The sequence below is a fragment of the Panulirus ornatus genome, chromosome 29, assembly GCF_036320965.1.
Source record: "Panulirus ornatus isolate Po-2019 chromosome 29, ASM3632096v1, whole genome shotgun sequence".
Lineage (NCBI taxonomy): Eukaryota > Metazoa > Arthropoda > Malacostraca > Decapoda > Palinuridae > Panulirus > Panulirus ornatus.
The window spans coordinates 15,616,064-15,630,951 of NC_092252.1; the positions used below are offsets into that span (position 1 = coordinate 15,616,064).

General features: G+C 44.3%; 1 protein-coding gene across 1 annotated transcript in view; it reads left to right on the top strand.

Annotated features, from left to right (window-relative positions):
* LOC139758146 (uncharacterized) overlaps positions 1–14,888 on the top strand; it is a 43,668-nt gene that overhangs the window by 24,159 nt on the left and 4,621 nt on the right. The window contains exons 4-13 of the mRNA XM_071679299.1: positions 79–281; positions 748–851; positions 1,325–1,414; positions 2,374–2,584; positions 2,958–3,070; positions 3,353–3,434; positions 6,135–6,279; positions 6,460–6,626; positions 7,036–7,214; positions 14,724–14,859. Of these exons, the coding sequence (XP_071535400.1) occupies positions 79–281; positions 748–851; positions 1,325–1,414; positions 2,374–2,584; positions 2,958–3,070; positions 3,353–3,434; positions 6,135–6,279; positions 6,460–6,626; positions 7,036–7,214; positions 14,724–14,859 (1,430 nt within the window). The remainder of the gene's footprint in view (positions 1–78; positions 282–747; positions 852–1,324; positions 1,415–2,373; positions 2,585–2,957; positions 3,071–3,352; positions 3,435–6,134; positions 6,280–6,459; positions 6,627–7,035; positions 7,215–14,723; positions 14,860–14,888) is intronic.

Consider the following 14,888-nt stretch of genomic DNA (forward strand, 5'->3'; position numbering starts at 1 on the left):
CGGGCTGGCCCATCGAAAGAACGAGGCTTCCATCTCTCTGTGGGAGAGACCTAACCTAACCTAACATCTCCCAACCAGATCCCACGCCCGTGGCTTCGCCAGACCTCACACCGCCTCCCACACCGCCACCACCCGCCCCGCCGCCCGAGCACTTGGCCTGGGTCCCCTACGATAAGAACAAGACGGAGCCGCTGCTTCCCGCGCCCACCAGGGTCACCGACCCTTGTGACTTCTACATCGACGCCGTCAGGTTCCTGCCAGACAACATTACATTCTGCAAGGTCAGCTCTGGGTTTGTTCCTAAGGTATAATCTTGGTTCTTGCTCTCGTGAAGTGCGTGCTTGTGTCCATCCCACCAAGGCTTGGACACAAGACCCGCCCTCTGGCAACTGCTTCTTATAGTTTTTATGCGAACACAAACCACACGAGGATTCACCGTTATGGTGCCCACCCCTTCCTCCTTCAAATGGCTAAGCTGTGGAATTCCCTTTAACCTTACGTCTTTCCCCTCCATCCAGTAATCTTTCTACCTTTAAGAGTCAAGTTCACAAACAACTGAGGAACACTGATGAAAAATCTCTTTTTTTTTCCCCATTATGTCCCCTTTCACCTCAGGTTCCCCATGCAATGTCATTGCCATGAAAAGAATAACATGCTGAGCTCCGATGTTGCCTATATGCAAGATGTGTAAGACTTGTGCACGTACCTCATGCGACACTGACCACCGTGCCCTTGCCTCACGTACAGGTGACAGGTCGGGTCGCCAACATGTACATGTCTAAGGACGAACGCGTACCGGACGTCGTGGCTCTCCCGCAGCTGGACTCCTCCAACCGCTGCCCCTCCTACAGGTAGGTCTCTCCACCCGTCCAAGTGTTCTGGCGTGACCACACGCCACACAGCCTCGCTGACAGCACCGCACGACCGTTGCAGTGGGAAAGACAACAGACTGACAACACCTAGAAACGGGTCATGTTGGAAAGATAACAGACAGACGACACCTGAAGTCTGCTGCTGCTGGAAAGACAACAGACAGACGACACCAGACGTCTGCTGCTGCTGGAAAGGCAACAGACAGACACCAGACGTCTGCTGCTGCTGGAAAGACAACAGACAGACTGTCTTTGCAAGTTTGTTAGTTAACAACTAAGTCGTTCTGCCTCATTTACTGTGTAAACTTGATCAAGTCGGTACGACCCTTTAAGCAAGACAGTACTACCCTTTAAGCAAGACGGCACGACTCTTGAGCACGACGGTACGACCCTTAAACACTTCCATAACCTCATTAGGGCTAGTAATTAATCATCCTAATTACCCTCCACAGGTGTAGGGTTCGCCTGAATGAGAACCGAGTTTTCCTGAACGCCAATATGACGATTGTCCTGCGTGTGTACGGCTACGAGAAGCACCTTAGGTATGTGTACACATGTGTATGTGTGACTGTGTACGGCTACCAGAAGCACCTTAGGTATGTGTACACGTGTGTATGTGTGACTGTGCACGGCTACCAGAAGCACCTTAGGTATGTGTACACGTGTGTATGTGTGACTGTGCACGGCTACCAGAAGCACCTTAGGTATGTGTACACATGTGTATGTGTGACTGTGTACGGCTACCAGAAGCACCTTAGGTATGTGTACACGTGTGTATGTGTGACTGTGCACGGCTACCAGAAGCACCTTAGGTATGTGTACACGTGTGTATGTGTGACTGTGTACGGCTACCAGAAGCACCTGGAGTATTTGTACATGTGTGTACGTGTGAGCGTGTGAACGGCTACCAAAACCCACCTCAAGAATGTGCACATGTGTATACGAAGTTATCTGTGTGTGCACGGATTGTATAGATATATCATAGTATGTGTTCATTACAGATATTCACACATGAACCTCATCTCCAATTCAATCATGTATTCTTGCGTATATTGTATGTGTATATGCATACATTTACCTTTATGTAAATTGCTCATTTCTATAGTACTGGAGGAGAGTTCTACACTCGTGGGGCACCGTCTCCAAAACATTTTTTTTTCTAAGCTATGGCGTTATTTTGCCATCAGACAAGGGTTAGCACGTAGCGCTCACCACTCACCGCAGGTAGATTTAGTTTAGAGTTTCATGTTGTCTAGTGTTATCTGTATTATGGAGAGAGTATGTTTGTGTGGAATGAATACCAGCCAGCAACCTACGTGAATGTGAGGTAGAGAGAAAAGACAGCAGCTCGAGCCAGGGAGTGAAACTGGATAGCCACCGTAGTGGTGGCTGACCGAGCCACCAGCATTAACCCTCCTGATTCTCAGGTGGGTAGTACCTCCCTACTGCATCCTGTCTACTCTGACGTGTTGCCGCTGTTCCTTCTGCTGTCCCTACTCAGGCATGTGGCAGTGGTGGGGGCGTGTCTCATCCAGGTTTTCGACAACTCCCGCTCCCCGCCCACCCTGTGTGTGGGTGGGGTCCAGCGACGCCTGAGACACGGCCTTCCCGACCCTCCCGCGGGCTTGGAGAACATGGTGTCCTCAGACATGGACTACCATGTGCCACTGCCAGGGGTGTCCATCTGCGTCAGACTTCTCCCCGCCTCCCAGGTGAGTAGCCTCTGAGGCCCTGTGGCTCTCGGTCTTCACTCTCCCGCTTACGTAATGGACGTCTCCTGCAAAAACCGCTACATTAAGCGAAATTTCGTTAAGTGAAACGCTTCTCCCATCGAACTTTCCGGTAATCTGTAAGTTATATCATCGTACTGTAGTACCAGATCCACCAACTAACATTGCGCACGTTATACAGGTATGTTCCGTAATGACCCAACTACATCATCGCGAAATGACGCTACATTTCGTAAAATGGGATAGACAGATAGATAGATAGATAGATTATGATCAATGTTTTTCCCCTCAGTCTTATACTAAGATGTGATTATTGTCTTTCTACTTAACTCCACATTGTGTCCATCTGCGTCAGGAGTACGTGGAGGCGCCGCCCTACGAGTCTGGCTACTACCGGAGCGAGGAGTGCTGCCCGTGGACCTCGGAGCGGAGGCTCTTCCGCCACTACATCTGCAGGAGCGACTACAGGTACGTCTCCCACAGAAAAGCAAGCTAAATCACCCGCGCTCATCCTTCAGACCCGGGGTTCGCATCCAGCAGGAGCTACGTGTCAGCTGAACAAACTGTCCCTTTGGCCGACCTGCTGCATTCTGAATGACTCCCTCCTTGGTTCCCTTCCACCAAGGGTCATTACCTCAGGAACTTTGGTTTGACGCGGTCATCACCGGTGTCGTAATACATGTAAGGTTAAACACCTGTATCATCAGGACAGTACAGATGTGACAAGTTGCTTCACCTTTCTTCCCATAGGACCAATACTGTCGCCACCCAGCTGAAGGAGGCGCAGAAGGCTGCGGGCAAGGCTGAATCCACCAACGACGAAGAATTTCAGGTTAGCCTTGAAGCGTTTTATGGACCAGATAACGACGTGCCTTATCTAGCTCCATAAAGACAAGTAAATCTGCTCTCTTCCCTGTCATTATAAATGCATTAAGCAAGGAACTTTTATGGTTTAGTGAAATTATTTTGCGGAGAAAGACGAGAATCAAAATCATGGGGAATTAAATGCAAAAGATCGCCCGTGTAATACACTATGCTTGCTACTGTATTGACATGCTACTGCCATCTGTTGAGTAAATTTAAAACTAGAATATAAGAGGTGGGACTATTATATTTGCTGACGGCAACCAAAGTCTTAGTTCGACATTAATCTACCTTATTTACCCATCATTCTTTTCTTCATAGATTTATTATTCAACTTCTTCAACATATCTTTATGCTGGGGCTATGAGAAATATATAGTTTATATATCATTAATGCATTAGTCAGACATGTGTTCTTATCAATAGTTAATTATTTTTTCATGTAATGTGTCCACTTTTTTCTTAAATGATGCGTGAGAGGTACATGATCATTACACTTGAGTCTGTCCTCTGCGTTATAGGAAATGTCCAAGTAAGTTAGGTGAACAGCTGACGCCTTGACTATATGACCTGGCTGCCAGTTAGCTATATACCAACGAGATCAGTAACTTTCCTGTCTTTGTAGCTCTGTGTTCATGTTGAGTCAGTTCAAAGATGCGGTACATATTCAGATTCACTTCCGTCCAGTACAGACGTACCTCTTATCATTCGTACATCTGTTCGTTCGTGATGGATAGAGACCTTACTGTCTGCGCGTCCGTGGTGGACAGAGACTATACCACCTGCACGTACGTAACGTACATAGCCCTTACCACCTGAACGTACTTGTTGCTTGATTTAGTTGTGGTGAAAATGACCGAAGCAACTTGCTGTAAACCTGAACCCCTGAGTTTGGTTTGTGTCATGTGTGAAGCTTCGGGTAGTGGTGGTTCGGTCCGAGGGTTCAGGGGGTCGAACTCAATAAGCTTGGAGGTTAAAGAAAGGTAGGTGTTCTGGTACTGTTGTTTACTATATACTATTGTCAGTGCTCGCTGTTGCACTGGATGCCCTATATAATGATAGAATATACTGTATTTGTCTGACTGAAGAAGATTTGGTTCCGTCACAGAATGTTTTACTGAATCGAAATCCGAATAAGTGGATGAGCTTCATCTACTGCGTCGAGACTTCGAGTCTAGCAATCCTCTTGATAGTTTCTGTATTTCATCCTGGAAACTCGACTATTTATTAATTACAATAGTTCAGTTATCAGAGAATAAGTATAGACAGTAAGGGTTCTGTTGATCACAAATGTGTGGATAGTAAGAAACTACGTCTATCCTGTACAGTTTGGACAGCCTCGTCCATGTTCCTTGATCAGAACTTCGTTTTTGGAACAGTTTCACTCGTGGCAGATTGACGCCGCTAATGACCTTTGTTCTTAACGCGACAGGTAATTCTAAATAATTACTCTTGCTGAGCTGGAGGCAGTCAAGTGACCAGACGTTAGGAGTGAGACACGGTGCTAATTGGAATATTTTAGATAAGAAGTGTTACTGTTACAGAAGACGAGGGGGTAATCAGGGAGCTGCTAAGGGAGAGTGTAGATGTCGTGGGGCAAAGATAGCTGGGCCTGAGAAACGGGGTGAAGATGAGAAACAGAATGAGGAAGCTGGGGGACAGCGAGGTATCGCTGAGGAATAGCGCCCTCATCATCTGGCTTTACCTCAGCTACGAAGTTGAAGTGACAATCCCTCCAATGATTCCTATAGTTTAGCCGTTGTTTATAAGGATAAAGATTTCATGTCATTGTTTTCTGGTGGACAAAATGCTCCCCTACCCTTGGGTCAAACAGACACAAATGGCTGATTTTCTACAGTTAAGAAATCACCTAAGTTTAAGATACATTACTATTTTAAGAAACAGGTCATTTGTGACTAGCCCCTTAGAGTTCTACGAGAGAGTGAGCTCTGCCTTAGAGACAAAAGGACCGCTGGTTAGACTGTTTGTATCTGGACTGCCAGAAAAAATCTGCCACCGCACCGCATGGTTGGCTGATTTAGAAGCTGGATAACGAGGCAAGAATAAGGAGGGAAACTCCTTCAGTGGAAAGGAGAGTATGTCTGTAAGAGGGAAGGGAGAACGTATGTTTGAGGAGCCTTTTCCAAATGAGTCGAAGTGACTAGTGGAATGCCAGAGTTTTTGCTTTGGGACCGTTGCTGCTCTTGATCTGTGTAAATGACTTGCCTTAAGGGATGGAATCCTACTTGAATATGTTTGCAGACGATGCAAAGGTCACGAGGGAAGTGAAAAGAGTGAGGAGTGACCTGAAGAAAAACCTTTTAAATTTTTAAAACAGATCGACGACATAGACGATGATAAGTTTTTGAGAGATGTAGAGATAGAAGAATCAGAGGACATGACATGAAATAAAGCTAGAAACTTTGAAAAAAAAGATGTAAAGAATTATCTTTATAGCATAAGAGTGGTGGATGAATGGAGCAGAATGACTGAGGACATGGTTAACGCAGACAACATATAGATTAAAGAAGCTGTATGATAGCGGAGAATGATGGGGGCCTCACAAGTGCAAAACTTCTTTCCTGCACAGTTTAATTAAGCTATCACACACACACACACACACACATACCTGACGGTGATGCCTAAGTTTGGCCTCTCTCCTTCCTCAGCGGTACATGGAAGAGTCTTTGGACTGGAGGGCCCAGCAGAAGCGGACGAAACTGCCGCCGCCAGACATTGACTACACCCACTATGTCCACTACGACACCAAGCTGGGCCTGAAGGCTGCTGTCCAGGGGGTGTTCTCTCTACCAGGTAAGAACAAGTGGGTGAGTTTACCACTAGACTTGTATCGATCTATCTATATCTCTGATGCCCATTCCCTCCACGAACTCCCTGATCATCAGGGGGTTGGACACAGTATTAGTCAAGAATATTTTTCTTGGGTGTATTGTTAAAGAAAACGATCAAGGATTTTTACTTTCTCACCAACAGAAAATCTCGAAGGTTTCTACTGCCACGCCTACTGCCGGGTGCTTCCTGGGGAAGGGGCTAAGAACCTTCCAGAGGCTCCTGGAGATGGTCGTCCTCAACACTTCATTACTAGGACCCCAGACTTCCTTTCGTACCAGCGGTCGCCACAGTGGCTTGACGACCCTGAGGTAAGCTAGGACCAGTGGATATCTAAGGACCCTGAGGTAAGCCTCAGTATCTTACTTTAATGCAGTTGGTTTTACCTTCTTAGAACCTCCTACAAAGACAGATTGATCAATAGGGCATAGGTACATTCCTTATATACATATATAAGGTATATTACTAAACTCTCCATACAGATGTATCTTATTTTAGATATGTCAAAGTTAAGAGTTCCTCGACTCGCAAGGATCAGGGCAATGGGTTGCATAAATGTTATCATACTCTTTTGTCTAGACGTCGCTCTGGTAGCTGGAATACAACAGTAGTAACATCACCAGTAGAGATGGCAAGCAGTTTTTTTCATGACCAATAGAGATATCAAGAAGTAGAGACAATAGGTAGTAAGGTTCATGAAACCTTTCTCTTTCATGCTAGACTCTACACCTTCAATATGACGAGCGATCCATCCTGCTGGTGCAGGTGTACGGCTTCCTACCCAAGTACCTTCCTGGATCAGGCTTCTCCCCTGGCAGCCTTACCAGCAGGGATGGCAGTAGTATCACCTTAGACTACAATAAGCCACTTGCCTGGACCTTCACCCAAATCTTTGACCAGTAGGTTCTGACACAGAGGTACGATGGGTCCTTCTAGGGTATTGTCATCAAATTCAGCCCCTTGTGATTTTCTATTTTCTATACCCTAAAAAGGTGTTCCTGTCTGTAGACACGCAGAGTAAGTTACCAGGTGCATGATGACCAATTCCCATACACAGTTACCCTTGGCAGGATAGAAGTGCAAAATATTTTGGGGAAACTGTTATTGTTCTATGGGGAAGTTGTGCCTGTCATATGGGAGTATGAAGAGAGAAATGGTGGGAATAATGGTTATACTAGAGAAATGAGATCTGTCATTCTCTCAGCCATTTCACATGAGCAAGCATATATGGGCATGGAAGACCTGTATTTGATAGTATATATATATATATATATATATATATATATATATATATATATATATATATATATATATATATATATATATATTATTTATTATTTATTTTATTTTGCTTTGTCGCTGTCTCTCGCGTTAGCGAGGTAGCACAAGGAAACGGACGAAAGAATGGCCCAACCCACCCACATACCCTACATACACATGTATATACATACACATCCACACACGTAAATATACATACCTATACATCTCAACATATATATATATATATATATATATATATATATATATATATATATATATATATATATATATATATGTACATAATTCATACTGTCTGCCTTTATTCATTCCCATCGCCACCCCGCCACACATTAAAAAACAACCCCCTCTCCCCTCATGTGTGCGAGGTAGCACTAGGAAAAGACAACAAAGGCCCCATTGGTTCACACTCAGTCTCTAGCTGTCATGTAATAATGCACCGAAACCACAGCTCCCTTTCCACATCTAGGCCCCACAGAACTTTCCATGGTTTACCCCAGATGCTTCACATGCCCTGGTTCAATCCATTGACAGCACGTCGACCCTGGTATACCAAATCGTTCCAATTCACTCTATTCCTTGCACACCTTTCACCCTCCTGCATGTTCAGGCCCCGATCACTCAAAATCTTTTTCACTCCATCTTTCCACCTCCAGTTTGGTCTCCCACTTCTCATTCCCACCACCTCTGACACACATATCCTCTTGGTCAATCTTTCCTCACTCATTCTCTCCATGTGACCAAACCATGTCAAAACACCCTCTTCTGCTCTCTCAACCACACTCTTTTTATTACCACACATCTCTCTTACCCAATTATTACTTACTCGATCAAACCACCTCACACCACATATTGTCCTCAAACATCTCATTTCCAGCACATCCACCCTCCTGCGCACAGCTCTATCCATAGCCCACGCCTCGCAACCATACAACATTGTTGGAACCACTATTCCTTCAAACATACCCATTTTTGCTTTCCGAGATAATGTTCTTGACTTCCACACGTTCTTCAAGGCTCCCAGAATTTTCGCCCCCTCCCCCACCCTATGATTCACTTCCGCTTCCATGGTTCCATCCGCTGCCAAATCCACTCCCAGATATCTAAAACACTTCACTTCCTCCAGTTTTTCTCCATTCAAACTTACCTCCCAGTTGACTTGACCCTCAACCCTACTGTACCTAATAACCTTGCTCTTATTCACATTTACTCTCAACTTTCTTCTTTCACACACTTTACCAAACTCAGTCACCAGCTTCTGCAATTTCTCACATGAATCAGCCACCAGCGCTGTATCATCAGCGAACAACAACTGACTCACTTCCCATGCTCTCTCATCCACAACAGACTGCATACTTGCCCCTCTTTCCAAAACTCTTGCATTCACCTCCCTAACAACCCCATCCATAAACAAATTAATCAGCCATGGAGACATCACACACCCCTGCCGCAAACCTACATTCACTGAGAACCAATTACTTTCCTCTCTTCCTACACGCACACTTGCCTTACATCTCGATAAAAACTTTTCACTGTTTCTAACAACTTGCCTCCCACACCATATATTCTTAATACCTTCCACAGAGCATCTCTATCAACTCTATCATATGCCTTCTCCAGATCCATAAATGCTACATACAAATCCATTTGCTTTTCTAAGTATTTTTCACATACATTCCTCAAAGCAAACACCTGATCCACACATCCTCTACTGCTTCTGAAACCACACTGCTCTTCCCCAATCTGATGCTCTGTACATGCCTTCATCCTCTCAATCAATACCCTCCCATATGATTTACCAGGAATACTCAACAAACTTATACCTCTGTAATTTGAGCACTCACCTTTGTCTCCTTTGCCTTTGTACAGTGGCACTATGCAAGCATTCCGCCAATCCTCAGGCACCTCACCATGAATCATACATACATTAAATAACCTTACCAACCAGTCAACAACACAGTCACCCCCTTTTCTTTTTATAAATTCCACTGCAATACCATCCAAACCCGCTGCCTTGCCGGCTTTCATCTTCTGCAAAGCTTTTACTACCTCTTCTCTGTTTACCAAATCATTTTCCTTAACCCTCTCACTTTGCACATCACCTCGACCAAAACACCCTATAGCTGCCACTCTATCATCAAACGCACTCAACAAAACTTCAAAATACTTACTCCACCTCCTTCTCACATCACCACTACTTGTTATCACCTCCCCATTAGCCCCCTTCACTGAAGTTCCCATTTGTTCCCTTGTCTTATGCACTTTATTTACCTCCTCCCAAAACATCTTTTTATTCTCCCTAAAATTTAATGATACTCTCTCACCCCAACTCTCATTTGCCCTCTTTTTTCACCTCTTGCACCTTTCTCTTGACCTCCTGCCACTTTCTTTTATACGTCTCCCACTCATTTGCATTATTTCCCTGCAAAAATCGTCCAAATGCCTCTCTCTTCTCTTTCACTAATAATCTTACTTCTTCATCCCACCACTCACTACCCTTTCTAATCTGCCCACATCCCACGCTTCTCATGCCACAAGCATCTTTTGCGCACGCCATCACTGCTTCCCTAAATGCATCCCATTCCTCCCCCACTCCCCTTACGTCCTTTGTTCTCACCTTTTTCCATTCTGCACTCAGTCTCTCCTGGTACTTCCTCACACAAGTCTCCTACCCAAGCTCACTTACTCTCACCACTCTCTTCACCCCAACATTCTCTCTTCTTTTCTGAAAACCTCTACAAATCTTCACCTTCGCCTCCACAAAATAATGATCAGACATCCCTCCAGTTGCACCTCTCAGCACATTAACATCCAAAAGTCTCTCTTTTGCGTGCCTATCAATTAACATGTAATCCAATAACGACAGTCCTTTTTCAGCACATAAATCTACAAGCTCTTCACCATTTCCATTTGCAACACTGAACACCCCATGTATACCAATTATTCCCTCAACTGCCACATTACTCACCTTTGCATTCAAATCACCCATCACTATAACCTGGTCTCGTGCATCAAAACCACTAACACACTCATTCAGCTGCTCCCAAAACGCTTGCCTCTCATGATCTTTCTTCTCATGCCCAGGTGCATATGCACCAATAATCACCCATCTCTCTCCATCAACTTTCAGTTTTACCCATATCAATCTAGAGTTTACTTTCTTACACTCTATCACATACTCCCACCACTCCTGTTTCAGGAGTAGTGCTACTCCTTCCCTTGCTCTTGTCCTCTCACTAACCCCTGACTTTATCCCAAGACATTCCCAAACCACTCTTCCCCTTTACCCTTGAGCTTCGTTTCACTCAGAACCAAAACATCCAGGTTCCTTTCCTCAAACATACTACCTATCTCTCCTTTTTCCTCATCTTGGTTACATCCACACACATTTAGACACCCCAATCTGAGCCTTCGAGGAGGATGAGCACTCCCCGCGTGACTCCTTCTTCTGTTTCCCCTTTTAGAAAGTTAAAATGCGTATATATATATATATATATATATATATATATATATATATATATATATATATATATATATTTTTTTTTTTTTTTTTTTTTTTTTTATACTTTGTCGCTGTCTCCCGCGTATTGCGAGGTAGCGCAAGGAAACAGACGAAAGAAATGGCCCAACCCCCCCCATACACATGTACATACACACGTCCACACACACAAATATACATACCTACACAGCTTTCCATGGTTTACCCCGGACGCTTCACATGCCTTGATTCAATCCACTGACAGCACGTCAACCCCTGTATACCACATCGCTCCAATTCACTCTATTCCTTGCCCTCCTTTCACCCTCCTGCATGTTCAGGCCCCGATCACACAAAATCTTTTTCACTCCATCTTTCCACCTCCAATTTGGTCTCCCTCTTCTCCTCGTTCCCTCCACCTCCGACACATATATCCTCTTGGTCAATCTTTCCTCACTCATTCTCTCCATGTGCCCAAACCATTTTAAAACACTCTCTTCTGCTCTCTCAACCACGCTCTTTTTATTTCCACACCTCTCTCTTACCCTTACGTTACTTACTCGATCAAACCACCTCACACCACACATTGTCCTCAAACATCTCATTTCCAGCACATCCATCCTCCTGCGCACAACTCTATCCATAGCCCACGCCTCGCAACCATACAACATTGTTGGAACTACTATTCCTTCAAACATACCCATTTTTGCTTTCCGGGATAATGTTCTCGACTTCCACACATTTTTCAAGGCTCCCAAAATTTTCGCCCCCTCCCCCACCCTATGATCCACTTCCGCTTCCATGGTTCCATCCGCTGACAGATCCACTCCCAGATATCTAAAACACTTCACTTCCTCCAGCCTTTCACCATTCAAACTCACCTCCCAATTGACTTGACCCTCAGCCCTACTGTACCCAATAACCTTGCTCTTATTCACATTCACTCCCAACTTTCTTCTTCCACACACTTTACCAAACTCCGTCACCAGCTTCTGCAGTTTCTCACATGAATCCGCCACCAGCGCTGTATCATCAGCGAACAACAACTGACTCACTTCCCAAGCTCTCTCATCCCCAACAGACCCCATACTTGCCCCTCTCTCCAAGACTCCTGCATTTACCTCCCTAACAACCCCATCCATAAACAAATTAAACAACCATGGAGACATCACACACCCCTGCCGCAAACCTACATTCACTGAGAACCAATCACTTTCCTCTCTTCCTACACGTACACATGCCTTACATCCTCGATAAAAACTTTTCACTGCTTCTAACAACTTGCCTCCCACACCAAATATTCTTAATACCTTCCACAGAGCATCTCTATCAACTCTATCATATGCCTTCTCCAGATCCACAAATGCTACATACAAATCCATTTGCTTTTCTAAGTATTTCTCACATACATTCTTCAAAGCAAACACCTGATCCACACATCCTCCACCACTTCTGAAACCACACTGCTCTTCCCCAATCTGATGCTCTGTACATGCCTTCACCCTCTCAATCAATACCCTCCCATATAATTTACCAGGAATACTCAACAAACTTATACCTCTGTAATTTGAGCACTCACTCTTATCCCCTTTGCCTTTGTACAATGGCACTATGCACGCATTCCGCCAATCCTCAGGCACCTCACCATGAGTCATACATACACTAAACAACCCCACCAACCAGTCAACAACACAGTCACCCCCTTTTTTAACAAATTCCACCGCAACACCACCCAAACCCGCTGCCTTGCCGGCTTTCATCTTCCGCAAAGCCCCCACTATATATATATATATATATATATATTTTTTTTTTTTTTTTTTTTTTTTTTTTTTTTTATACTTTGTCGCTGTCTCCCGCGATTGCGAGGTAGCGCGAGGAAACAGACGAAAGAAATGGCCCAACCCCCATACACACGTACATATATATATATAAAATCATAATTTCTTGTTCTATCTGTCCATATTTTTGACGCTTCTTCTATTCTGGAATTTCCTCAAATGCCAAAAATGCTGCAAGGATTGCCAGGTAGCAAACATAACAGCAGCAGCAGAAAGCAGTAACCTCTGTGTCCAGGGATGTTTACGTTAGTTATAGCCATAATAATAGTGTCATCAGAAAAAATTTCTGGCACAGGTGAAGAAACTTAGAAAAGTAAAGGAGAAAAGAACATTGTATAGTAAAGTATGAACAGAATGGTAACATTTGTGGGAAGTGTGCCATTGTAAGTTATGGGTGAACAATAGACTGGGAATTAAATATTGGATATTTGTACAGTGCCCTCCAGTGGGAACAGTGGATTGGAGGGTGACATACTGGAGGAGAGGGTGAAAGACGGGTAAACTTCTAAAGCTTTAGGACAGCAATGTATGGAAAAAGTGTACGTCATCAGGTTGGTGAAGTCTGAGAGTTGCTTTGGCTATGGTAGTGTGTGCTTGGGAAATGTGGGTCTGTAACATTTAAGTATGTGCAGTAAGGTAATTACTTCAGTGGCCTTGAAGTTAGTAGAGTAGATACACTGAGGAATGAGGAAGAGAACGATTGTAACAGAAATAGGATAGGAAGATGACAGGGGAGCAAAACCTGGTAGAGGGTATTAGTGAAGATATTAGTGAAGAAAGTGGGGTGAGACATAGGAGTGTGCAAGGGAGGTGGGGGTTAGCAGGAGCATATTGAGGGAAGAAGCATTAGAACATGAAAATCTTAACATACAGATGAGGGCCCTTTAAGCTAAGGTGGCATTTTCAGGATGGTCACATCATCACCATTTTTTCCTCGCCTTCAATGTAATTGGCATAATTTCACTCGGATGGTTCAGTCTGCACCCCCCCCCCCCAACCTTCTGAGAAGTGATCTATGCGCTTCTTACTTGGTATAACCCACTGTATATTGGGAAGAGTCCAATAGGATATTTGGTATCTGCAAAAAACCCTGTCCTCCTTCCCATATATTTTCAAAGGTGATGTCACACTTACATTTTATTACTTTGTCATCTCTCCTTCAGCCTTGATTACCACCTACAGATGTTTGGGCATGGAACTGGAGAGGTTCCTAAAGTATTCTTGGTCCATGTTTTGGGTCCACAGGAAGAAGCCACCTGACCATGCATTCTGAACACCCAATGTGCCTAGAAATCTGACATGTACCCACATTTTCTTGCTTCCAAGTGAGAATTCTGGCTTTCTCCTCCTCAGAAAGGTAAGAGTCAACCATCTTGAAGCACTTGTGGAAGAAATACAGTGCCCAGAAGCAAAATTCCCAAAATGAAGTGATAACCTAGAAGAGTAAAGAAAGAACATCCTTCATTCAAATGTAACCTGAGGCACACTGAGTCAGGTTACTGGTGCTCACTGCTCACACCATTAGAAACACTAGTCTCGGCTATCAGATGTATCATGTTTTTCACCCTACAAGCATCATATGCTTGTACCTACAATAACCCTTGGCTGTGTATTGCCTTTGAAAATACATGGGAGGTGGACAAAGTTTTTTGCGGACATATGTAGATGGATGCCTTCTTAAATTGTTGTTTGAAGATGATACGATGATGATCTGAGTCCAAATTGTTTAAGGAAGATGATACATTAAACAGCTAGGTAAAACATATACATATAGATCATTATCTAATAGTATGTATGTATGTGTTCACCTACAGGGGGTCTGTAATAGGTGGGGTCCACTGGCTGCCACTGCTGGAAGGGCAGCCTGACCCTGACCTGTTGGCCACACTGAGCCAATCTGCACCGGCACACCAGGTCCTTGCCACCAAGAAAAGCAGAGTGAAACCCCTTGTGAGTTCTTTGTGTTGTTTGTAATATTT